This window comes from Danio rerio, chromosome 20 (genome assembly GCF_049306965.1).
Source record: "Danio rerio strain Tuebingen ecotype United States chromosome 20, GRCz12tu, whole genome shotgun sequence".
Classification (NCBI taxonomy): Eukaryota; Metazoa; Chordata; class Actinopteri; order Cypriniformes; family Danionidae; genus Danio; species Danio rerio.
Genome location: NC_133195.1, coordinates 6,143,777 through 6,170,445, shown reverse-complemented (window position 1 = coordinate 6,170,445; position 26,669 = coordinate 6,143,777). Strand labels below are relative to the sequence as shown.

Below are 26,669 nucleotides of genomic sequence, written 5' to 3'. Positions count from 1 at the left end.
ACTTAAAAAAAAGTAACATAAAAAGTAACGAAGTAACGTAACGAATTACCTTTTAGGGAGTAACTCAATATTGTAATGCATAATGCAGTATAAATATATAAAACACTGCGTGTATACAACCCCAAATAAGAAAAAGTTGGGACAGTATGGAAAATACAAATGACAAAGAAAAGAAAGTAGCGATTTCCAAATGTACTTTGACTTGCATTTCATTTCAGACAATATTAACACAAATTATGTCATGATTTGCTCGGTCAGCTTTATTTCATTTGTAAATATTTATACTTTCTAAGGGTGTCACGATTCTCCAAATCCTCGATTCGATTACATTTTCGATTCCAAAGGCATGATTCTATTCAGTTTTCGATTATGAATAATTAATTAATTAATGACCAATTAATTATTTGTAGCCTACTGTTTAAACTACCTGACCTGTATGGTCTTTGTTTTACCCATAAACAAATCATACAGTAAATGAATAAAGGCAAGATACACACATAATTACCACCTGTCAATCACTTTTTCTGCAGGACTCGTGAATAGGCAGTGATCTGTGTCGTTATAATGGCGTCGTTAAAAAAAGACGCACAAGCAACAGGAACCAGCCAACAGAATCTGAGGTGTTCGCTAAAATGACTAAGTACAAGTGAGTGAAAGATTGAAGCAGTCCTCTGACTGCCTGGACCTGCTGTCTCGAGCGCATGGCTGTGTGTGCGTCTGTGTCTGTGTGGTCACGTGATGTGCATTTTCAGAGGTAGAGAGGAAGGAGGGCTGCTCAGAAATGCTACACGCCACTGTGGATGTCAAATCGTTGTCGTTCTAAAATGCCATTTAAAAACAAAGACAGTGTAAACAGGGCCTGAGTGTGTACTTTTCGCGAGTGGATTTGCAACGGGGGCGGGCGGAGGATCGCGATGCCGGTGTTGTCTATCGGACGAACCGTACGTAATACGTACATAGCAGAGCTTGCAAAACTGTGTTTTTTTTTTTTGTCGACAACACGAACGTTGTCAGCATAACTCACTGGAAATCCAAAATGCTTACACACCAGCGACTTCATTGAAAGAGGAGAGGGTTTAAGTTCTGCCGACGGGTCTCCTGCTTCTGCAGTTTAACAAGCACTTCAACAAGCCTGTTTTTTTCCCGCTTGGCAAGCCAAGCTGACATGACATGGGGGCGTGGCAGCATCGACGATTCTATTTTTTGATTCGATAATCGAAATTGAGCATAACTTTCACCCCTAAACGACACCCCTAATCCTTTCTTACATTTAAAAAGGTAGAAATTTTGATATTTCACCTTCAACTGTGCATACCATCATTAAAAGATTCAAGGAATCTGGAGGAATTACAGTGTGTGAAGTACAGGGGCACAAGCCTAAGCTGAACAACCATGATCTCTGATCCCTGATCCCTGCAGCGCATCAAGAATCATCATTCATCTATATGCGATATCACTACATGGGCTCAGGACCATCAGAAGTCTGGTGTTTTCACATAAGACTGCTGCCCCCACGACCCGGCCCCGGATAAGTGGAGGAAAATTATGATGTTTATGTTTATTATTTTTGTTGTTGTAGGCCATTACCCTGACTCCTGGACTTCAGAAGGATTCTCATCGCTGGCTTGCTGAGGTTAAGGTATATTGTTGAACCCAACTTTTGATAATCAGTTCTCCAGCTGATATCATGCATTTATAACAACTGTAATCTCTTACTGTCTTAAATTAACTGATGGACATCTCTGAAGGCATTTAAAGGCATAGTTTACTCAAAAATTTAAATATTCTTGTTACGAGCCAGTTTTGTTTTTGTTCTGTTGAACCACTACCTATAACAATTGATTTGCATATTATTTGTTTTTCTTTTATGAATGCCAATGGTTACAGGTTCACTTTTTTATCCCTTTAATGTTTTATCTATTAATATCTTCAACGTGGATGTTCATACAGATGTTTATACAGATACTGTAATTTTTCAGTTGTACAGCTAATTGGTTAACAGTTAATTGGATATACTTTTAGCATACAAATAACTTCAAAGCTAACACACATGGATTAAAACCAGTAACGTTTGGTTTAATGGAAACTTTGAAGTAATGTTGGTATGCAGTTTGCTTTTCAGCATAAGACTGCTGATACAGTCATTTTGATATAGGGTTTTAAGTGCTTTGACATAATTTTGCTTCTTATCAAATATAAATATTTAAATAAGTATGAAATACATAACAATTTACACATTATAAATTATACTACATTATGTAATCCATAATGTTTTATGGGAAAATGCAGCATATAAAGCATTTTACATGCTGTTCAGATGCCCAGTTGCATTCTATTTAAAGGTGCAGTATGTAAGATTGACACCCAGTGGTTGAACTAGGTATTGCAATTCAATATCAAAACACTTTTTCATCCTGCCCCTCCTCTGAGGACTTCACACAAACCCAGCTTGCCGGATTGACTACACTGACTACATCGAGTCTACACCATAACAACACATGACAAAAGTAATCATCTCCATGTCAAAGGAGTTTTTGTCAAAAGCATCTTCTGGCGTTTATATTTTAGAAACGTTTTTTGTTTCCTGTAGCTGTACAGTATGTGTTTTTTTTTTTCAGTGTTAAATGATTATATTGATACCAGCAGCATATAGTTGACCTCAGATGTTGAAACTAAATTAAAATATTTGAAAATGAATGTTAGAACTGTGACTCAAATATCAGTCACTCAGCACAATCAGTAATTTTAATAATGTTAAATGGGGTATTATATGCATTAGTTACTTTCTAGACCTTACCATTTCAATGAAGTGCAGTCAATGCACTATTCTGTGCTTTTGGATGGCTGGTATTTAAATGTTTTTGTTTTATCGCATCTGGTGCAGAAAAACAAATTGCTTGTCACTGGAATCTTGTCGTGTTGCATGTTGTTAAGACATGGTGTTACAGTGTATGCTGCTTACGTTTATAATATTTATATTAATTAATAATTCCTTACATTTATATAGCGCTTTTCTGGGCACTCAAAGTGCTTTACACAATGGGAGGGCATCTCCTCATCCACCACCAATGTGCAGCGTCCACCTGGATGACTTGACGGCAGCCATTTTGCGCCAGACCACACACCACACACCAGCTGATTGGCCGAGGAGAGACAGAGTGATGAAGCCAATTATGATATAGGGAGGGTTAGGAGACCATGATGGACAGATGCCAGTGGGCAAATTCGGCGAGGATGCCGGGGTTAAACCCCTACACTTTTTTTTTTTAAAGGACATCCTGGGATTTTTAACGACCACAGAGAGTCGGACCTCGGTTCAACGTCTCATCCGAAAGATGGCACTCACTGACAAGTATAGAGTCCCCGTCACTATACTGGGGCATTTGGTCCCACACAGACTGCAGGTTGAGCGCCCCCTGCTGGCCTCACTAACACCACTTTCGGCACCAACCTAGCTTTCCCATGTGGTCTCCCATTCAGGTACTGACCGGGCTCAGCCCTGCTTGGCTTCAGTGGGCGACCACGTGAGAGTTGCAGAAAGCTAGCTGCCAGCTAATAATAATATTATTTGCTTTTTAAATACCACCTAATGTGGATTTTTAAACTGAATATGTGTCTCATTTCGGAGGTTGCTGCTGTCCTGCAGAGGGCACATTGCTCCAGCATACATTGAGGCAGCCTTCTTAACTGAAATTAAATACAGTGTTTTTCTCCAAGGCAGGGGTGTCCAAACTTTTTGGGCCGAGGGCCAGATGCAAAAAAAAAAAAATTGTTGTCCCGGACCAAATTTAACATACATCACACAGACACGCATATTAATATATATATATATATATATATATATATATATATATATATATATATATATATATATATATATATATATAGTCAGAATTGTTAGCCCCCTAAATTATTAGCCCCCCTGTTTATTTTATCCTAAATTTCTGTTTAACGGAGAGATTTTTTCCCCACACATTTCTAAACATATTAGTTTTTGTAACTCATTTCTAATAACTGATTTATTTTATCTTTGCCATGATGACAGTAAATAATATTCGACTAGATATTTTTCAAAACACTTTTATACAGCTTAAAGTGACATTTAAAGACTTAACTAGGTTAATTAGGTTAACTAGGCAGGTTAAGGTAATTAGGCAAGTTATTTTTTAACAATGGTTTGTTCTGAAGACTTAAGGGGCTAATAATTTTGACCTTAAAATGGTTCATAAAAAATTAAAAACTGCTTTTATTCTAGCCGAAATAAACAAATAAATCTTTCTCCAGAAGGAAAAATATTATCAGACATACTGTGAAAATGTCCTTGCTCTGTTAAACATCATTTGGGAAATATTTAAAAAAAGAAGAAATAAATCAAAGAGGAGCTAATAATTCAGACTTCAGATAGATAGATAGATAGATAGATAGATAGATAGATAGATAGATAGATAGATAGATAGATAGATAGATAGATAGATAGATAGATAGATAGATAGATAGATAGATAGATAGATAGATAGATAGATAGATAGATAGATAGATAGATAGATAGATCGATCGTTCGTTCGTTCGTTCGTTCGTTCGTTAGTTAGTTAGTAACAAGAACTGCTGCTTAATTGAATGCATGTAATAGCGACACCAGGTGGTTATTTATTGAATTATGTTCATTTTTGTATAGCGGGCCAGATTCTATTGATATTTAAAAAAAGCCTCGCGGACCGCCACAAAACTGATTGCGGGCCGCAGATGGCCCTTGGGCTGTAGATTGGACACCCCTGCTCTAAGGCAACCCAGAGTGCTGAAATATAATTCGGTGAACTGACAGGTTATCAAACCTAAAACAATAACAGACATTCCAACGTTATTATGCATGTTTTCAAATTATAATTTAGTATTGTTTTTCAGATAAACTAGTATGTTCACTTAGCATGTTTCTTAAATATCTGCAAACTTATGGTGTTTTTCTGCGTTAGAAGAGTCAAATTTTACACACAGCGCCTTTAAGCGTACACTGATAGTCAGAAATCAGGCTATTGAAACCATCTTCAATAACATAAGCTGAAAATCTAGAATAAAATTATTGTCCTTCATTTTTTTTCATCTTTTTTAAAGTTTTCATCACCAGAAATAGTCTTGGCGTTCATATTGCATACATTTGAATTAATCAAACAGGTATTTGTAGTAAGGATAAATTCTTGAACTTGCATTTGTCAATTGTTTTTAAATACAAGCAGTTTATTATAATTCAAGCTTTTTTGTGTTGTAAAAGAAATTTATTTTCTATTTGGTTGTGTGTATTTAGACAAAGCTTCAGTGGTTATGTGAAGAGGTGCGGGAACGGGAGGCCAGAGAGAAGAGGTTGAGGAGAATACTTCAGCACCACAAGGAGCAAATGAAAACCCTGAAAGAATCCAAAGATTTAGAATTGCAGAGGCTCCTGGACCAAATTGCCATGCAGGAACGGCTTCTCAATGACATCCAATCAGAGAAGAGAGGTACTAACTTGGCTCAGAAAACTGATCACTAGATCAGAATTTATTGGGCCTCACACTACAGTACAGATAGTAAAATCAAATTATAACCATAGTAGCTTTACAAAATGTGCACATTATTTAATTACAAAAGTGGAGGCTATTAGTTACAATTTATTTAGTAGTTACTAATAATTTTAATTAGCTATTAGCTGTATCAGCTAATGATGGTGGAAATAGAGTGCAATAAAAATAATTACCATAGCTTCTGTTCATAGTCCATTTGAACAAGATAAATTATTGTCGATGTGAAAATATATTGTTATAAGTCAAAAAAGGTACTATATAAATAAACATAAAACAGAAGTATTTCTAACAAAGGAATTTCCTTTCCTCTGAGTGGTACGTTCCAGTTTGGTACGGTTCGGTATGGGTCGCCTTTATCAGGTTTGTGTCTCCACTGCCAAATGGTACCCTTTTATAGGAGTGGTGTTAGACAGAAACTTGCCATCAACGCAATTCTCGCTCAAAGAAATGTAAAATAAAGCTGTACGAGTCATTTACATGTCATATGAGAAGCACTTCTCACAATACAGATGCTTTATATATATATATATATATATATATATATATATATATATATATATATATATATATATATATATATATATATATAAATACTTAAGTATACTGTACATGTTAAATACTAATCTTACTATAAACAGGAGTTGATTATAGGTGCAGATCAATGATTTTGCAAAATAGCCTACAGTAACGTGTACAATTATATTAAATAAATAAATAAATAAAATATATATGAACACACCGACTCTTGCAGTCTCCAAAATGTTACAAATTACAGAGAAATCATCAAATTCAAATATTTAGAACAACACAAAACAAATACTGTACAGTCAGTGCATCCTCTCATCTGCACCTTTTTTTCTACACCAGTGCATGTAACCTCTTAGAAAGTAATTCCGTCATTCCAAGTTCATAATAGTCCAAAAGGCGATGATAAAGAGTAACAGTTGGTTTGGCAGTTTCTGAAAGAATATGAGCAGCTGCACTTCAGTAGTCATGCGCAAATTATTAATTAAATTATTAATTTAGACAGCCTCGTAAACAATAAAAGGACACACAGCCGATTATGTTCTTCTGAGCATGTGACTGTCAGAATTAGCCCCCTGAATTATTCGTCCCCGTTTATTTTTTTCCCCAATTTCTGTTTAACGAAGAGAAGATTTTTTTCAACACATTTCTAAGCATAATAGTTTTAATAACTTATTTCTAATAACTGATTTATTTTATCTTTGCTATGATGACAGTAAATAATATTTGACTAGATATTTTTCAAGACACTTCTATACAGCCTAAAGTGACATTTAAAGGCTTAACTAATTAGGTTAACTAGGCAGGTTAGGGTAATTAGGCAAGTTATTGTATAATGATGGTTTGTTCTGTAGACTATCGAAAAAAATACAGCTTAAAGGGGCTAATAATTTTGACCTTAAAATGGCTTTTTAAAGTTTAAAAACTGCTTTTGGAGAAAAAGACTTTCTCCAGAAGAAAAAATATTAGCAGACATACTGTGAAAAATTCCTTGCTCTGAAAAAACTCAAAGGGGGGCTAATAATTCTGACTTCAACTGTATATATATTTGTTTGAACCATTGGATGCTAACGGTCCTCCAGAATGATTCGGTCGATCTTGGCAGAGCCCATCCAGCACAAATATGGGGCCTAGGCAGTGCCATTATGTTGCAACCCAAACCATCATCAATATAGCCACATGCTTAACTTTGTAATACTTTATCACTTTGAGTCCTTGGTGATTTGACCACAATAATTGAATCTTATGAATGTATTTATTTTTAAATGTTTATATTAGTGTAGTCAAAATCTTAAAAGTCAGTTATGGTCTGTATATTTTATGCCTAGTTAGCATAGTGTGCAATTTATATAAAACAAATCAATCATTGCTTTGTTTTCCAGCTAAATAAAAATGTACAAGGCAAGTAAGGTATGCAATACTTTTATTATATATATATTTTCGGTCTTTCAAAAAGGTGGGAAGAAAATGTCACAGGTTTGGCGTGAAGTAAAGTAAAATATTCACCTTATTACTTTGTTGCTCATTAATACACATTAATATTGTCTTCCAGGCCTTCTTGAAAAAGGTCGCAAGAAAGAAGATGAGTTGAGAAATCTTCAGGTTAGTGTAAGAGAGTTTATATGAATGTCATTATCCTGTGAGTGTACACAAACACAAGTTATATAGTTAGTTAGCCATTATAGTTAGTCATTTACTTCTGTGCCCCCCCCATGTAATCGTGCATTCAGTACATGTCCGTTGTTCTGCATTCTGCAGTTATGCACTTACACAATCTTACCCCTGCTTGTCTATATTGCAATAGTTCAGGGGTGGGCAAACTCGGTCCTGGAGGGCTGTTGTCCTGCACAGTTTAGCTTCAACTCTAATCAAACACACTGAAGACACTGATTACCTTGTTCAGGTGTGTTTGATTTGTGTTGGAGCTGAACTGTGCAGGACACTGGCCCTCCAGGACCGAGTTTGCCCTCCCCTGCAGTGCTGTAGAGGCAACTGTTTTCACACCACTTTTATGACTCAGTCTCTTGGATGGGGATGAAATGTGACAAGCGGCATGTTTCAGACAATAGGATGCAGCGGCAATAATTAAACTTGACTCTGAATTTTTGGGTGCTGCTTTTGAATGATAAATTAGAATCCTCAATTTTTTTTTTCCTGGAATATGCATGTACTCATCCAAATTAATCTCTGTTTTTGTTTTTTAGGACCGTATTATAGATCTTGAAACGGTAAGGTTTTTATTTTCCCTTTAGGGCTTGATTATAAAACTAAGCTGTTAAGATTTGTTTTTATATTAAATATGCACACACATGCACACACACAATTGAAGTCAGAATTATTAGCCTCCCTTTGATTTATTTATTTATTTTTTCTTTTTTTAAATCTTTCCCAAATTATGTTTAACAGAGCAAGGAAAGTTTCATAGTATGTCTAATAATATTTTTTCTTCTGAAGAAAGCCTTATTTGTTTTATTTCGGCTAAAATAAAAGCAGTTTTTATTTTTTTTGAACACCATTTTAAGGACAAAATTATTAGCCCCTTTAGGCTATATTTTATTCCTGAATGTCTACAGAACAAGCCATCGTTATACAATAACTTGCCTAATTACCCTAACCTGCCTAGTTAACCTAATTAACCTAGTTAAGCCTTTAAATGTCACTTTAAGCTGTATAAGAAGTGTCTTAAAAAATATCTAGTAAAATATTATGTACTGTCATCATGGCAAAGATAAAATAAATCAGTTATTAGAAATGAGTTGTTAAAACTAATATGTTTAGAAACGTGTTGACAAAAATCTGCTGTCCGTTTAACAGAAATTGGGGGAAAAAATAAACGGGCCTAATAATTCAGGGGGGCTAATAATTCTGACTTCAACTGTACATACATACACACATATATGCATACATATATAGTATCAGGGTGTCCGCAGGGTCTTAAAAAGTCTTTAATTGTCTTAAATATTTAAAAAACGAAACTTTAGGCTTTAAAAACGATTAAATTACTTAATTTTCCTTTGTTTACTTAAACCTACCCAGTTATTGGTAATACATCTTAATAAACCTTTTAGCAAAACTCTAATTATAACTAATGTTATAACAGTCTGTTGTGCCAACATTTAGTTTATTAAAGTTTTACAGTTTTTTTTTAAGTTGAAAAAACTGCATTTCTGTTTAATTTGACAGAATATTTAAAATATGTGACAAAAAATTTACTAATTAGAAATTGTTTCTTGATGGGGCAAGTAAAAAAAAATTTTTCTGCTGACCTTAGCATCCTTAAGAAAATCCTTAGCATTTAGCCCTATAGAAGTCTGAAATTTTATTCTTGATGGTCTTAAAAAGGTCTTAAAAAGTCTAACATTTGACTTATGAGAGTGGAGCAAAGCCTATTAAATGATCGGCAATTAAATGGGAATAAAAGAAAAATAGAATAAATATTCATTCATTCATTTTCTTTTCGGCTTAGCTCCTTTATTAATCTGGGGTCGCCACAGCAGAATGAACCACCAACTTATCTAGCATATGCTTTACACAGCGGATGCCCTTGCAGCTACAACCTATCTCTTCTATACACACTTATTTACACACGTACTCTACGGACAATTTAGCCCACCCAATTCACCTGTACTGCATGTCTTTGGACTGTGAGGTAAGCTGAAGCACCCAGGAGAAACCCACGCGAATACGGGGAGAACATGCAAACTCCACACAGAAACGCCAACTGCTCCATGCCCACAACTTCACGAATTGGGTTAAAATAGGCTTTAATACAGTCTCTGTATTCAGTACATTACTTCCACTGCAACTGTTTAGCTGAGGGAACGGAACCAACCCTGTGATGTCAGACACAAGATGGAGGCGCCCTAGGTCTAAAAGCTATATGCCGTTTTCTTCTAAATGGTTACATTAATCAAGTTTGCTTGATATATTTTTATTAAAGTGAAATCCAAGGTACAAAATAATGTAAACTTGACTGAGTGCTCCATTTCCCCTTTAAGTGACTATTGGTTTTGAAATTCACACAAAAGAGAGGGTGGCCAAACTTTTGAAAAGCCTGTTTTTCAGTTTCAGTTTAATTTCACACATCTCACTACTACTACACTGTATCCTACAGTGGAAAAAGCAATGGTTGCAAAACTACATACCAAACTTATTGATATGATAACACTGCATTTACTGATTCAAATTGATAACAGTCAAATAAGTATGATTGCAAGTCAATGCCATGCCATTTTCAACCCTTTCTTAGAGATTGCTGTGGTTGATAGTATCAACTTAAGCAGTGAGGTTGAGGTTTAACACTAATTGATAATTATAAGGACAACTCAATTTGTAAGCTCTTATTTGAGCACTTTCACTGCTATGACATATTACAAATTATTGTTATTCCAAAAAATAAAAAAACACACACTTGTGAAGATACCACATTTTCTAGGGGTCCTATAAAAAAATGAGTTTGAGTTTGGTCTGTAGGTATTACTAAGTGCTAGGTATATTTAATTGTATAAATATTAGGAGACTACAGCAATGATGCTATCAATATCTAATGCAGAAAAGCTCATCCATGCATTTATGGCTTCAAGGCTAAATTATTGTAATGTGCTTACAAGGTGGTAGCCCTGTAGGTCTAATTAACAAACTTCATCTGATTTAAAATGCAGCAGATAGACTAAGATTTTGCATCATCTTTGTCTAGTTCTGCCATCATTGCATTGGAAATTAAACATTTTTAAAATCCTACATCTTATGGTTTTTTTATAGGTGGGCATAGATTATTTTTTTAAATCTAAACTAATCTCACTGGAATCTTGGAATTAATCTAAATTAAAATGGCTCATTTGAATTCTGCCGAAGGCATTCAGAATATTTGTGCTACCCAAATAATTACTAAATATAAGTCTTTGAGAATGATTTCTCAAGCCAGGTGGCGCATTAGTCCAGGGGCTCATCTCCTGTTTCAGAATTGCATCACAAACTGCTTAAAAAACTGTTCTACTATGATAATTGGTGATGAAAATAAATTATATTCAATAATATGTACTTGTGTTTCCTGTTTATTCAGTTAAACATGAATTTTTAACTGTAGGCCTACATAAGCTTCAAACAGCGTTTTTTTGATGACCTTAATCCAACTAAAGTCATCACTGAACTAAACAGAAATGGAATTAAAACGTGGAGTATGCAGATATTAGTGGCATTATTAAAGGAAACACCGCGATCAAACTATTACCATCATGTAGGACTTCTCACCATGTTTTCCGACAAGATCCACACACGCGGCTGTCAGCAAAGGACCACACACACATCGCAATATGTGGAAGTTTTTTTTGCCATTCAGCATGCATTATTAAATTCCATAACACTCTCACCAATCCTTACTCCTTATTTGCATCTAATACCCCAGTTTGTCACGGGGGCATGAATGAAATGTTCATAAGTTAAAGTGAAACTGCCAAACTGCAGCTTAAGTCACCCAAAATTACAGGAAACTCTTTCATGAAAGCCCTTCACGTAAACACCTAATTATATTATCGTCTATTAAGGCAAATAACTAGACTACAGATGTCCATGTAAACGTTGTCAGTAGTGTCTTCAAAGTAGGGCATCCAGAAGGGCACTTTTTTGTCAGACAGCCCACCGGTCAGGTATATATCCACGCTAAAATGTTAAGGTGAAAGTCATCATAACTTGCGTAGAATAGACCCAATTCCCACCCAACTTTGAGTATAGATTAACGGCGATATATATATATATATATATATATATATATATATATATATATATATATATATATATATATATATATATTTTTATATATATTATATATATATATATATATATATATATATATATATATATATATATATATATATATATATATATATATATATATATATATTTATTTATTTTTTTTTTTTTATTGCACGATAAGAGTCACGCGATAACGCAGCATGTTAATGGCCACCACTAGTTTTTTTTTTTTTTTTTGCAATTTAAAAATAATCTGGTGCTTACCACATCCAATAACCAATATGACTAATATCTGCCTCTGACACATTGAATTGACTCCTATATCCATCAGGCTTAATTCAATGCTCTGTCTATACACCTATATCATAATAGCATGGGAAAACAACACAGAAACTGACCCATTACTCGTTTTGTAAAAGCACTTTTTTCAGATCACCTGCAGCGAAAGGGGAAACACTATAATGGGTTTTTAAGTATAAATAAAAGAATGTCCTAAAGGTTGCCCCTATTATTCTTTTCCAGAGCACCAAACTGGCCTTGGACCATCTGGAGTCAGTTCCTGAGAAACTAAGTCTGCTGGAAAACTTCAAAGATCTCGAGGTTGGATAATAGGTGTATGAGTGTTGAACTCTTTCCAAGGCAGATATCATGGTTGGCTTCTGCCATTACAGGAGTCGCAGAGGCAGAGAGAGATGGTGGAGCTGCGCTATGCCAGATATACAGAGATAGTTGGAGACCTCCAACGTCAACTTGAGGAATCTAAGAGGAGGATTCAGGAATACAGGGTATGAAATTCTGCTGATGATGTAGGCATGTTTTATTAATTGCCAATATTAATTATCTTTCCTTAGCATTGTTAGCAGTTAGATGCTAACATTTGCAGCTAAAGGATCTTTGTCATCAAATGAAACAAATAACATGTATTAAAAAAAACGAAAACGTTATAATTCAATAGAAGTAAGGTTTCACGGTTTTATTTTTGACAATATTATAAAAATATAACCAACGGTGTATGTAGGCTTAAGTATATTGTTAATAGTGTATTTTGTGTTTATAGTTATTTTAATAGGATATCTCAGTGCTTCCCACACATAGACTTCACTTGTCCAGGTATATTACCCAGGTATATGAACGGCCAAGGATATTTGTCGACCAGTTTGGCATCGTACGATGTATGATGGCATCGTCAACATAGGCGGCGGTGAATTAATTATGAATGATTATTAATAATAATTAATTATTATGAGTAATTCATAATTAATTTATTATTTGTAGCCTACCGTTTTAACTATCAGACCTACATGGTCTTTGTTTTATCCACAACCAAATCATAAATGACTAAAGATAAGGTACACTCATAATTGCCACCTGTCAATCACTTTTTTAGCGGGACTCGTGAATAGGCAGAGTGATCTGTGTCGTTATAATGACGTCGACAAACTTGGTTGGTAAAAAAGGTTGACTACCAACAGAAATCAACCAATATTATCTGAGTTTTTCGCTAAAATTACTAAGTTCAAGCGTGAAAGCGAAAGATTGAACCAGTCTACTGACCCGCTGTCTGCCATAACCCGCTGTCTCGAATGCATGACAGTGTGTGTGTCTGTGCCTGTGTGTTTGTGTGTGTGTATGTGTGTGTGTGGTCACGTGATGTGCGTTTTCAGTGGTAGTGTGGAAGGAAGAAGGACTGCTCAGAAATGCTAGTGATAACGCCAGATTGTGGATCGTTTTCGTTCTAAAATGCCATTTAAAAGCTAATACCTATTAGTGTAAACAGGACCTAAGTGTGTATTTTTCGCGAACGGATTTGCAACGGGGGCGGTGGATCGCAATGCCGGCTCAGCATCATGGTGTCTGTCGGCCATCGGCGGTGGACGATGGCATCGTCTATTGGCCCAACCCTAATCCTTTTATACTTTTTTTGTATCTGCTCAATAGCCAAACATCCGCAATTGATTAAACAGTGGGAAATCTTCTCCCACCCTAGACGTTTCCTACTTGTGTGTGCGCGAAACCTGTCCACAGTCCCACAGACTCAATTGCTCTGCAGAGACCCACAGGATGTGGGGATTGTCCAGGATTTCAGATTTTATTTTTTGCTTTCTAAAGTTGTTGTTAATTGTATGTGTTTTTGCATTATGTTTTTATTTTAAGTAGTGGTGGGCCGTTATCTACGTTAACGTGCTGCGTTAATGCGAGACTCTTCCCTGGTGAAAAATCCAGCTTAAACCCGCCTAGGCTGGTTGGCTGGTTTTAGCTGATTGACCAGGCTGGTATTAGAGGGGTTTTGGCCATTTCCAGGCTGGTTTCCAGCCATTTCCAGCCTGTTCTTAGCTGGTCAGGCTGAAAAAAAAGACCAGCTAAATCCAGCTAAAACCAGCTTGACCAGCCTGGTTTGCGCTGGGCTCCCAGCCTGGCTAGGCTGGTCGAGCTAGTGTTAGCAGGTCATCTCCCAGCCTGACCAGCTAAGAAACCAGCCTGGAAATGGCCAAAAACCCTCTAAAACTAGCCTGGTCGACCAGTTTAAACCAGCCAACCAACCTAGGCTGGTTTAAGCTGTTTTTTTTAGTAGGGTTATCACGCGATTAAAAAAATATCTGCGTTAATCTATTCTCAAAGTTGGTTTGGAAGCTGGATCTATTCTACGCAAGATATAGTGACTTACACCTTGATATTTTAGCGCGGATGTATACCTGACCGGTGAGCCGTCTGACAACAAAGTGGCCTCCTGAATCAAATCAGCAGGATGCCTGACTTTAACTGCAGTTCGGCAGTTTCACTTTCACTCATGAACATTTCAGTCATACTGCTGTGACAAACTGGGGTATCAGACACAAATAAAGAGTATTTGGTGAGAGTGATATAAAATTTATTAAGTGTTTATATGTTTTATAGTAGGGGAAGCCCTAGCGCATGTCTTGAGTGAGGTGCATTATGTCAGATGCTCTGGGGATCGAGAAAGTAAGATTGTGGTTTAAAAAAACTTTCCTTTGGCGTATTACCTACCATTTTAGATCTGTTTTAGATCTTGTCTTGAAATCGTGAAAAACTAGGAGGGGCTGTATTATACTTTTTAGAAATATTGTTTGTTTTTATTTTCTTTGTCATTTATTTCTCATTTGCTTTATATATTTATAGTTTGATGATGTTTATATATTACATATTTTTTACGTATCTAATATGTTTTGGCAATACTGTAGCAGCAGCAGATTTTACTTGCCAGTGGGTGCAAATGGCTCCTGAATAGAACAAAAGTAAAACAAATGTAGGGTCCACCCAGTTGGTCCAATGACGGTATCCACTGGTGGATGAAGGTTCACTGCATGTTCGGCCTTTCCGGTGCACAATGTTGATCTATATTAAACTTAACTCATATCTGACTCCAATTTTAGTATGAGGTGGTTTAGAATATTAATATATTTATCCTCGTTTTATCTGACTCCAATTATAAAACATTGAGAAGATTATTTTGTTTCCTTTCACATTATTTTAGATTATGATTGAATATTCTTTTGATTTGTTATTATAAATTATTCTCATTTACTCAGATTCCTATAGCATCCCGAGTCTTGCACCGGCCGGGTATACAATCTCTTAATACAAGCTTGTCAGTCTTGGTCATTAAACAGAGGCGATTAACCACTCTCCTAAAACGGCAGAACCATACTTACTCAATTTAGGAGATTTTTATGTGGTCCCCATAGATCTGTTATCTACTAATTCAAGACAAAGTATTTTAATAGTAATTGCGCAGGATTATACGTTTGTAGATGAAGCCTAAATATCCACAATTAAAGTAGTTTCAACAATATTTTGTTGTTCTAAATAGTTGGCCTTTTACAGTCCAAGTATACTTGAATAAATGCCAATTTGTTAGTCGGATCTCTAACAACATTGTATAGCGTGCCACGCTGCTCCGTCTAACATGTTTTAGTCCGTTACTAACCTGTACAGTGGCTTGTAGTGCTATGGACAACAACATTTATCAGTGATAATAACACGAGGTTTGAATAATTCAAAACATAATTTATTAGTCAGGTAAATGTATTATGCCAAATTCAATCAGTCAATTCATAAATGATCAATACAAAACATCAAATTATCAAAGATAAATCCAAGATTAAAAGATGCATTCCTGACTTTGAAATATACATAACATGGAGCAAGCCATGTTATGGGCTGATCTGGTTAGGCAGAATCACCCTGAGTCTTTCTCAGACCTTACCTTAAATAATCCAAGAATTCCCTCAAGGAAGGGGGTGTGAATAACAAAAGGCATTCACACTTAGTAGTGCTGCCTGTGGAAAGTCACACCCTTCACAGTGGTTCAAAAGATGCCTGAAGTTATATATTTATTGTTTTGATTATGTCTGTTTCTGAGAGAATGAGACCATTGTACCAATCGCACTGAGACATTTCAAATGATATCAAACATGATAGTTAAAGTCAGTTTGGTTAATCTAGAGCATTCAAACATTGAAATGACCATATGTGGGAGATGGGGTGGATGAAGCCGAGTTTCAGCAGACTCAGATGCAAATGCAGCAGGAACAGGTTTTTCCCGCATTCCCATCTGCTGGGTTGTGAAATCACCAGTCTCTGTTTTCAGCTCATGTTTTGAATTGTCAAAGATATCAAAATATTTGTAATATTTCAACTCTTACACAAATTATGGATTTCTTTTTTTATTTAAGTATATAAAAAAAACAACCTACTAAAAAGAAACAGTGTGTAATAAATGGTAGTAAATAAAAATATTTTTAATTTTTTTTTCTTTTTTTCGCATGTAGATAAGCATGTGCCAAGGATAAAAAGAATGTTTTATACCTGTGGGAAGCACTGTATCTCATGAATGCTTCATCCCAAATGGATTTCATTAAGCAACAGAAAATTATGTGGGAATAGACTGATTTCACGCAGCCGCCATTTTTAAAAGCGAAATCGAGACTGCAGTGAGAGGAAACCCGGAAGTATCGTTGGGAGTTACATAGGAACGTTGTGTACCTCGCTGTATATCTTATCAGAGAAGAGAAAGTGACACAAACTTATAATTTCACCGCCTTCCGAGTGACCCGAAGGTCCGTTCTAAATAAATGGTGAAAATAAAAAGGGATATCAGAGCTCATTTTCAGCTAATTTAAGGGAAATGGCACTAGTTATCTAACGTTTTCTTTCCCAAACACACGTTTTAGATGCCATTTATCGAACTCGAGTTAATGAACTGATTCTTTCACTATATTAGACTTGTCACGATACTGAATAAAAGAAAAAACATCAATTTCCCACTAACGTTTAAGGCACTGTTGATCGCTTTCTTAAAACAGCGCTGATTTGCCATTGTGTTCACATGCTCAACAGAAATGAGTGTTATTGGCCGAGAAGCTCATCAGTTCACTCTGCTGTTCAAACACAGACGACCGATCTTCTTGATGACTTAACTGATTTTCACAGCTGCTTCATGCTCCAGTCTCCATGTATCTGTGTTTGCACTGGGTGAAGAGCGTTAAACTGATGAGCACTGGTGAATACTATGGTAAATCAGCGCTGTTTATGAATGCCCTCAGTGGCGCTTGAATGTTAGCAGGAAATACACATTTCTAAAACTTCAGTACCAAGACAACACTATTAAAGACAATGCAAGAGTGCTACAGAGGACTGCAGGGTTTTATCGCTCACCGGGTTACATAGGCTGAAGCAGGAAAGCGTCCCCATGGTGTTTAACTGGTGCCATGAACTGAAGCCTATTAGGACACTTGAGCATATTACTCTTAAAGAGATTGTGATGTTGATTGATGCTAACTTGCTTTTAATTGTTTAAATTAAACCAAACTGAATAATATTCAGTTATAATAAGTGATGTTTACACCATTTCTCCATTTTGTAATCTCTGCAACTGCTGGAGGTTTGTAGTCCACAGCATGTTACTGCAACGTTTACAGTACTGGTCCTATGCTTCCTGGTTTCATCCCATGCAGCTTTGGTTCTTTAAAATGGCAGCCACGTGAAATAAGCGTATAGCTTAGGTCACTGTTTACTATGTAGTATTTGATCTTAAAATTAAAAACTCCAATCTCTATACTGATTTTTTTATTTTTTATTGTAAATTGTAGGATGAGAAGTTGGATGCCACCTGTAGGAGTCTTCAGCTTAGTGGTCTGACGTCATCTCTTCTAAGTCAGAGCAATATCTTGACTAATAGCTCTCTGTCATTCCATACCTGTGAGTACAGACTAACGCTAAAATCTCTGAATTTAACTTGTTAGAAATACTAGAAAATGTAGTTGCTTCACATTTATATTGCTTTTTGGAGAAACTGTATATTTGCAAGGAATGCCAATCAGGATTAAGCCATTTTTATTTTAAAATAACAAATGAATATTTATTTTCATCCAGTTATGAGTGAGCGTTTTATCTATCGTTACTGAGGCTGTCCTTGTTTCTACAGTATTTAACACAAAAAAAAAAAAGTTTGTATTGGCATGCTTTTTTACTTGTAGGAATGCAAACTTTTAATGTTTTAGTTTTATATATTGCTACATGTAAACAGTAGTGTTACTCTGGTTAAGTTTTTGTAATTTGCATATATTTTGAAGGTTCAGTATATGAGTTCTTAAAAGTGTCTTAAAACAGGTCACATTTATCAATGGTAAGTTTTAGCCTAAGTTTACATCAATAATAATGTGCATTGTCCTTTACCATACAAAAAAGGAAAAGAAAAAAAAAACATTATTATACACCATAGCAAATCTTTTTAAATGCATTAAAAAGCAAGCACATATCTTAGCCTTACCTTGAGTTTGTTCACATTCTGCCTGTATTAACTTAAACGCTGTATTTTATTACAGCTCATTTTGATGAATTAGCTCTAACTGACAGCTTTTTCTTCTTTTTCCGCGGTTATGCGGCATTATATTTTACACGTATATGCAAGGTAACTGAAATTAAAATTAAAATACAAAACATACTGAGCCATTAAGTAAAAAACAAAACAAAACAACAGTTATAGCATCTTTAAAGGAGAACATTGACGTTTTGAAAAAAAAAAAAAAAACTGAACTAAAACTAAATTATTAAAAATAAACCTGCGAGACTTAATTTATGTCCTGCTGCAAAATTATTTTTATTATACTTTTAGTGATCTGCTTAAGGTAGGTCAATTTATTTTTTTTTGCTTTTGATGAAGCAGCTTTCAACTTAAGCTCTTTAGACCATGCCCCTGACCGTTTCTCAGTGTTTCGCCGCAATATCTTTAAATAAATTATTTATTTAGGCCTATTTTCATTATTAATTTATTTTCATTATTCATTTATTATTATGTACAATAATTCAGACATAAAATAAGGTAGTAAAATATAATCAACAACGAAAATGTAAATAAAAACATAAATAAAAACATAAATGAAAAAGTCTTGTCTTAGTCCTATCAAAATAGCAAACACTGAACACCTCTCTAAATTTAGGCTAAAAGACTGCTTTATTTATTTATTTAGGCCTACTTATTTGTACTGAATGTTTGTGCTTTCATGTTAGGCTAGTTGTCTTTTATTTCTTCAATTCCAAAACGAGTCCTCTTTGCACTTAAAAAGTTTGAAATAAAGAGTGTTAACAAATTTTAAATGAATAATAAAGGAATTATAATGCTTTGACTTATTGTTTAATCTCATTTACAAGCACAGAAGCATATTTAAAGCTGCTGTAAAGGCTATTTCTTTCCGTTCGCATCCTGTCCCTTTGCGCCCCCTGGTGGCTTATTCACAAACTGTGGTCATACACTAAAAACAGAGCGGCAGTTATTTCAAACGGCAGCGGTATAAGGCACAGCGGTAATAGTCACTTTGAACTCTCACCTACTGTATGCTGTGTCCCAATTCGCATACTTATACTCAGGCCTTTACATTAACACCTGCCAACCCGCCAAATGCGGGTAGATTTCAGCTCTGGTGGGTTAGACAGACACCTCCACTAGCCACTTTGGCTGGTTGGAAATCATTTTCAAATTGTAGCAACGGGTGCGATCTGTTCCCTTTGAAATAGACTGGACAAAGATCAATGATCGTGCACACACAGTCCTGCTGCTTTCAAGAGCTCAAGAAAAAAAAACACATATTCTTTTATAAGCAGCAGAAGTCACTGCTTTCATTTTAATTATTCTTAGAAGAGATTATTAACAGGCCTAACATTAACCGTGTGCTCTGTATGTTTCACCTGCTTTCTTTCGCTTACAGTTGTTTTTGTTAATATGGTTTAATTAACATTTTTTTTACAATAACATAGCTTTAATGTATAGAAGGTAAATCCTGCCAATTTTAAATACATCAAATAAACATTGGAAATGAAAATGAAAATCAGATTAACAATTTCATTTTAAAACACTGTTCGCAAAATATCTGCCAAAATTGAAAACAAAATGAAATTATTTAATTTTCATTTTCACTTTGACAACACATCGTCCCTGTCAAGTTGATAATTAAAATGAAGTTGCCAATTTAACATTTCATTTTCACTGCATTTCCGCGTCAAAATAAAAAGCCAAACTGAAAAATAAAATGCAAACACAATATTTACAAAGCGTGGTATTAATGTTATGCTAAATGCTTTATGTTAAATGCTATAACAGTGACACAATTCAAATGTAAATTTAAGCTTTCCTTTTATTGACACTTTTTCATTTCAGCTTTCGTTTTCGATTTCATTTTCAACTTCAAGCTGTATGCAAAGCCTATGCTAATCAGCGGGAGGGGCGTATACAAGTGACGTCGAGTGCTTTCACTGTGACAGAGCCCAAGGGTAGAAGCACGGTTTTGATGGATGGGACAGCGTGAGTTACTATGAATAAAAGGAAAGCTTAAATTTACATTTGAATTTGAATTGTCACTATTATAGCGTAAACATTAATACCACGCTTTGTAAAAATTGTGTTTGCATTTTATTTTTCAGTTTGGCTTTTTATTTTAATATTGGCAGTCTTGACGCGGAAATGCAGTGAAAATGAAATGTTAAATTGGCAACTTCATTTTAATTATCAACTTGACAGGGACGATGTGTTGTCAAAGTGAAAATGAAAATTAAATAATTTCTTTTCGTTTTCAATTTTGGCAGATATTTTGCGAACAGTGTTTTAAAATGAAATTGTTAATCTGATTTTGATTTTCATTTCCAATGTTTGTTTAATTTATTTAAAATTGGCAGGATTTACCTTCCATATTAATGGGAGATTACTCCCTGTTTATGTGTAGTTAACTGGTGATCTGGGACTATTAGCCAGGACAGATTACTATGCATCTTTTAGAGACATGACAATAATAATTTTTATTGACAATAATAATTTTTTTTTAAAGAAAAGTTGTTGAATTATAAAAATGCACATATAAAGCTATATTTTCCTTGTTTTCACACATTAAAAATTTGTGGCTCAGAAATACTTATTTGGTGCGGTCAGTGTTGGAATATTCATCTCTATTCCATGCGTGTTCAATTCAAACTCAGGAGAAATTGTTCAATGCTTAAAAGATTAGTAATTTATTGAATACAAATAAATAATTCCTGAACTAAAACCTGAACCACACTGTTCCAGTTACTATGACCATTTATGTGAAGCTGCTTTGACACAATCTACATTGTAAAAGCGCTATACAAATAAAGCTGAATTGAATTGAATTGAATAATTCGATGTTCAGAGCTCTGGGCATACACCAAGATAGTCTAGCAGTTATGCAATGCTAACCGGGACTAACGTCAGGTGCTCTGCCCTGCCCGGTGTCTAGAAACCCAGTTTTACACACAGAAGAAAGAGAAGGCGGGTTGTCTCTGTTAGCTTTTCGGCACCATCTCTAGTTCCTCTTTTCTGCACAGAAGAACAAGACCAGTTAAATGCACATGCTTAGAGACCTACATAGGCTCCAATACTTTTTCACAGGAAATCAGAGACGAGAGACACATGTTATTTTTATTGTTTCTGCTGCATATTTCTTGTCCAAGATAGCTCTTTCTGCGAAATGCCTGCAAAATACATCTCCTCAAAGGCCAGTTTTGATTAGCATATCATTTCACAGAACATACAAAATATAGTATAGAATATAAAAAATATATATAGTGAAGAATAACTGTAAGGTAAATGATTTAACATCTCTTTAGGCAAAGCATACACAGCATACTAATAGAGAATCAAGAATAACTCTGAGAAATAAAAAAAAGAATTATATTTCCTACATCAGAGATAAATTTGGTAAATCCTTAATTTTGAGCGCTTAAAAGTCATGTGAAATAAAAACTAATTGCATTGTGGCACAACCCATTTGCTCATGCACACTGAGCAAGCTAATACATAATACACACAAGAAGAGAAATGAATGAGAAGGCATGTGGACCTAACACAATATCTAAATCAAGTAATTTAGCATGTCAAAGTCAAGTTTAAGCAAAATATATTTTCCCAACTAGAAAATTGTGGCTATTGAAAATGGTGAGTGGCTAGTAATGTTGGAAATCTACTAGCCACAGTGGCTGGTGATCAAAAAAGTTAATGTCAAGCCCTGCTTATACTACACCCTAAAAGTATGTACTTTTTTTGTGAAGGAAAGTTTATACTTTTGAGTGTGCAACAGGAGAGTATGCAAGCTTTGGGGCATACTACTTCCTCGCAAACAGATTGTTGTGTTGCTTGGTTATGAGTAGGCCCACACGGAATCTGCGCGCGCAGAATTCGGCAGATTTCTGTAGATTTTTCGCCCATCATTAATTCTGTTTATTTACTTGAGTAAATTTGTAAATCTAAATTTATTTTTTTTTTTTTAATTATTGACTAATATGAAAATGTTCATTTGATTTATTCACAATATAGTCTGTAAAGTAATATTATCTGTCTTTTAGTAGATATATTATATGAGAGACTTGCTTTGTTTACCAAATAAAGTGAATCTAATTAGATTTGCAATTTAAACATTAAATAAAAGTTAAAAAGGTATTACTATTTATTTAACTAATTAAGGTTTTAGTCACGATACTCCCAAAATAATTCTGCAGAAATTTGCAGATTTTTTCCAAAATTCTCCGCAGAAATAGCAAAAAACGTCCGCAGATTCCGTCTGGCCCTGGTTATGAGCCCTGTCAATCTTCCACACGTCATCCACATTTCTGTTGTATTTAATTTCCTACCTTATTGGAAAAGCAGCAGTAGGTCAATCTCCCATTCACGAGTCTGTCATGCAGAGAAATCTCCTCAGGTCTTTGGGTAAATATGCATTCAGACTTTTTGACATCCAATTGTTGTTGCAAATGAAATATAACACAGATAATGCGATTTAAATATTTTCCAGTGGGCTAGATGTTGACTAACAGTCACTCAAACATCTTTACCGAAGCCTGTTGGTCTCGCGCGTCCATCATGTTTGTAGTTTATTCACACGCGTTTGTAGTTCTGATCCTATTTATATCGTATTCACGTCCAACGCGCAATGTATTGTGGGCAATATCAGCAGTTAGAGGATGGACGGTTCTACAATTTTTTACCGGAGATAGTAAACCATCCGGGAACCTCTGGCACACTCTTTTCAACATGCTATGGTTTGGGACATACTAATTCTATTTTTCAAATACTATTTAGGAAGCATAGTATGCGGATTGGGACGCAGCACACACATATTCAGCAGGTCGTTCACTTAAAAAAATCCAATAGGGTTTTGTTTATATGCTCTTACAAAATAAGAGCAGCTAAGCTCTGTTAGGGATGCAACGATTATCCGGTTTCACCATTAACCATGCTTTATTTCATTATGGTTAATCGTAAAGCCACCACAACACCGTTTATCTGCATGAAACAAAACTGCCGCAAATAAGCAAAGTTATGCCAACTGTGTGTTAGTTTATAGTTCGTACACTGAGGCTAATACACACGCTCACTGAATTAACAATGGGTGTAACTTAGGGCTGTTCACATATCGCGTCTTTTGTGGGCAAGTTTGTTATATCCAATGGAGGCGCGCGGTTACTGTGAAAATGTCCTTGCTCTTTTAAACATCATTTGGGAAATATATATAAAAATTGATAATAATCAAAGGGAGGCTAATAATTCTGACGTCAACTGTATCTGTCAATAACTGATCCCAAGTTATATGTTGTTGATGAAATATAAGAAGAATGATAAATGTACCCAACAAAAAGAACAGACAGAGACTTATTTAGAGTTAATATTTGTATGAAAACACAGGCTAGAATCAATATCAACCTTTCGTAAACATGAGTTTTATGACGTTTATTGCCATCCTTTCACTGTACAATAGTCACAATAAGAGTTTAGTTATATGACACGAAACAAAAATGTCTATTAAACACTCATTCATCAGTGTGCATGTGCCTGTTGCCTCCATGGAGGCTGTGGTCTTGCTAAAGAGTAGAGCTGCGCCTCATGGCACACTATGTACTTATGCACTTACACGCTCAACAGCATAGTATATGTATGTAGTGTCGTCCCAAATGGAGCACTAATGTTTTTTTTTTACTAAGTGGAAATTCAAACCGTTTCCCTGATGACGTTTGATGGTTGCCAAATCAGTGACATAAACGACCAAACTATCAAATAATACCTGCCATGAGTGTAACTGCAGTCACCATGGGGAGGAGCTATAATCACTCTCATAGGAGAATGTTGCTTTTACCATCCAAAACAAATAAAGTAATCCAACATGTGCGTCCGAAAGCTCTGCTCCTTCCGCTACATGAGCAAACCTGTGGTCGTTGAGTGTGTGAAGTGTGCATCATTACACACTTCATTTTACCGGTTGAATAAGTGCATTTAAAGTACACATAATTTTTAGAGTTTTTAATGTGAACGCACTACTTACACTATTTATACTACAAAATGGCATAGAATAGTGCATAAGTATGCGATTTGGGACGCAGCTTATGGGCTCTATTTTGACGCAAACGCTTTCAGGGCGTGTCAGAACGCATTTTTGCTAATTCAAGGACGGGAAAATCCGCTTTGCGCCATGGCGCATGGTCTAAAAGGGTTGAGTTTATTTTCTTAATGAGTTATAGGTGTGTTTTGAGAATAAACCAATTAGAGTCTCATCTCCCATTCCCTTTAAGAGCCAGCTGCGTCGCGCCAAGAGCGCATTCGCTATTTACAGGACGTAAAGTAAGTCTAAGTGGAAAAACTGAGCATTTCACTAGCGAACATTTAACAGTTTTTTTTAACAGAAAACTGTTAAACAGAGCATCTACTGCGTGAGAATGAGAGATAATGGATCACTTTCGCTTTTGGATAGGGAAACCTTTACGCACAGACATCGATTAGTCTATAAATAATTAATTGCGTTTGTTAAGAGCAAATATTCGTTTCAAAACTATTTCTAAATTCAGTTCTAATTTCCGGCAAACTAATTAATGAACAATATTAACGAAGTGTGCTCAAAAACCTGAGTTATATCCTAAAACACATGCTGTGCCCCATATGGTCTAAAACCTGACAGGTGGGCAAATCTAAGCTTGTTTTTAATAAAACAAATATAAATATGGATATAATAAATAATACTGATAATAATAATAACATTATACAAAAGCAAATTGTTATGAATGAACTGAAAAAGCCTCCCGAGATGAAGACAATAAAGCAGTGAATTTTCATATTTATGTAGGCTAGAAAATAATATGTTTTGTAATATTTTAATCCTTTATATTTATATCCTATATCTATTCTTATTATATCCTATATATATCCTTAATATTTAAATTTTTTCATATGTAAAGATATTTGCCTATTGCTCTCTTGTGCATATTAAGCAGTGCGTAAGCGAGGCGCAACTCTGCGCCGGAGTTTAGACCGGGTTTGTTTTGGTCTAATGAAAAATCTATTTTAGTTTCTCAAAATAGCAACGCGTCAGCGGTCCGCCTCAGAACGCCTCCCTTTTTTAGATTATAACGCCTATGTGCGCACATATGAGCGCTAATGCATTTGCTATTTAAACAGCGTAGAGCAACGCCTCAAAACGACTCTTGCGCCAAGCTGAAACTATCAAACAAGTATTGCGCCGCGCCTTGCGCCACATTGCGCCGGGTGTATAATAGGGCCCTATGTCTTTATCATCTTTAATTTGCCACTCTTCTGTCTATTGCATCTATCAAATGGTTAATAGAGTAGATATGCAATTGTTCTAAAATCTCAATGTGTAAAAGTAATTGCACGACTATTGTAGAATGCAGTAACTCTTAAATAACAGCGTAAACCCCATTTGAGAAGGTTCAGTATGCCTGGGTTACGGTTTTAGTCTTCAGAATGTGTCTATGTTTGGGGTATTTGTAATGAATTGCTACATCTCTGTCTATCCCTACAATTACATACTGTTTTTCTTCTCACTTTTGTTGTAATCAGCACAGAAACCTGTTGCCAATCCAGATTTGGAACCCAGTCTGACCCAAGAACACTTCAATGGAACAACATCTGAACAAACAAGCATGTAGTGGTTCACTATTGCTGAAGCTATCGAGGTGCAGTGCCTGTCTGATCACTTAAATATATACTGTAGGACATGCAGTACTACTGTATGTATATAGAATGTTGAAACCCCTAAATTGTCTTGTATGACGCTTATAAAATCGTGTTTAATTTTGTTTCTGTTTGTTTTTGTTTTCATGTTTAGATTTTAGTCACTTTGCGTTTCCTCAGATTCTTAGAACCTTGATAATGTGGTATTAAAGTAATTCCTTTCAATTTATATATATATATATATATATATATATATATATATATATATATATATATATATATATATATATATATATATATATATATATATATATAAAAAGCCTTATATTTAAAATATGTAATGTTACAATTGTATT

At 35.2% G+C, this 26,669-nt stretch overlaps 1 protein-coding gene across 50 annotated transcripts in view; it reads left to right on the top strand.

Annotated features, from left to right (window-relative positions):
* The window catches only part of cep128 (centrosomal protein 128), a 52,220-nt gene extending 25,782 nt beyond the window's left edge, over positions 1-26,438 (top strand). For 12 of the 50 annotated variants that reach the window (XM_073932060.1, XM_073932051.1, XM_073932048.1 and 9 more), the window contains 8 exon segments: positions 1,580-1,639; positions 5,300-5,492; positions 7,633-7,682; positions 8,285-8,308; positions 12,354-12,431; positions 12,503-12,616; positions 17,942-18,050; positions 26,200-26,438. In XM_073932060.1, coding sequence (XP_073788161.1) covers positions 1,580-1,639; positions 5,300-5,492; positions 7,633-7,682; positions 8,285-8,308; positions 12,354-12,431; positions 12,503-12,616; positions 17,942-18,050; positions 26,200-26,288 — 717 coding nt within the window. In that variant the 3' untranslated portion in view covers positions 26,289-26,438. 50 annotated transcript variants of the gene reach the window in all.
* The last annotated feature ends 231 nt before the right edge of the window (positions 26,439-26,669 follow it).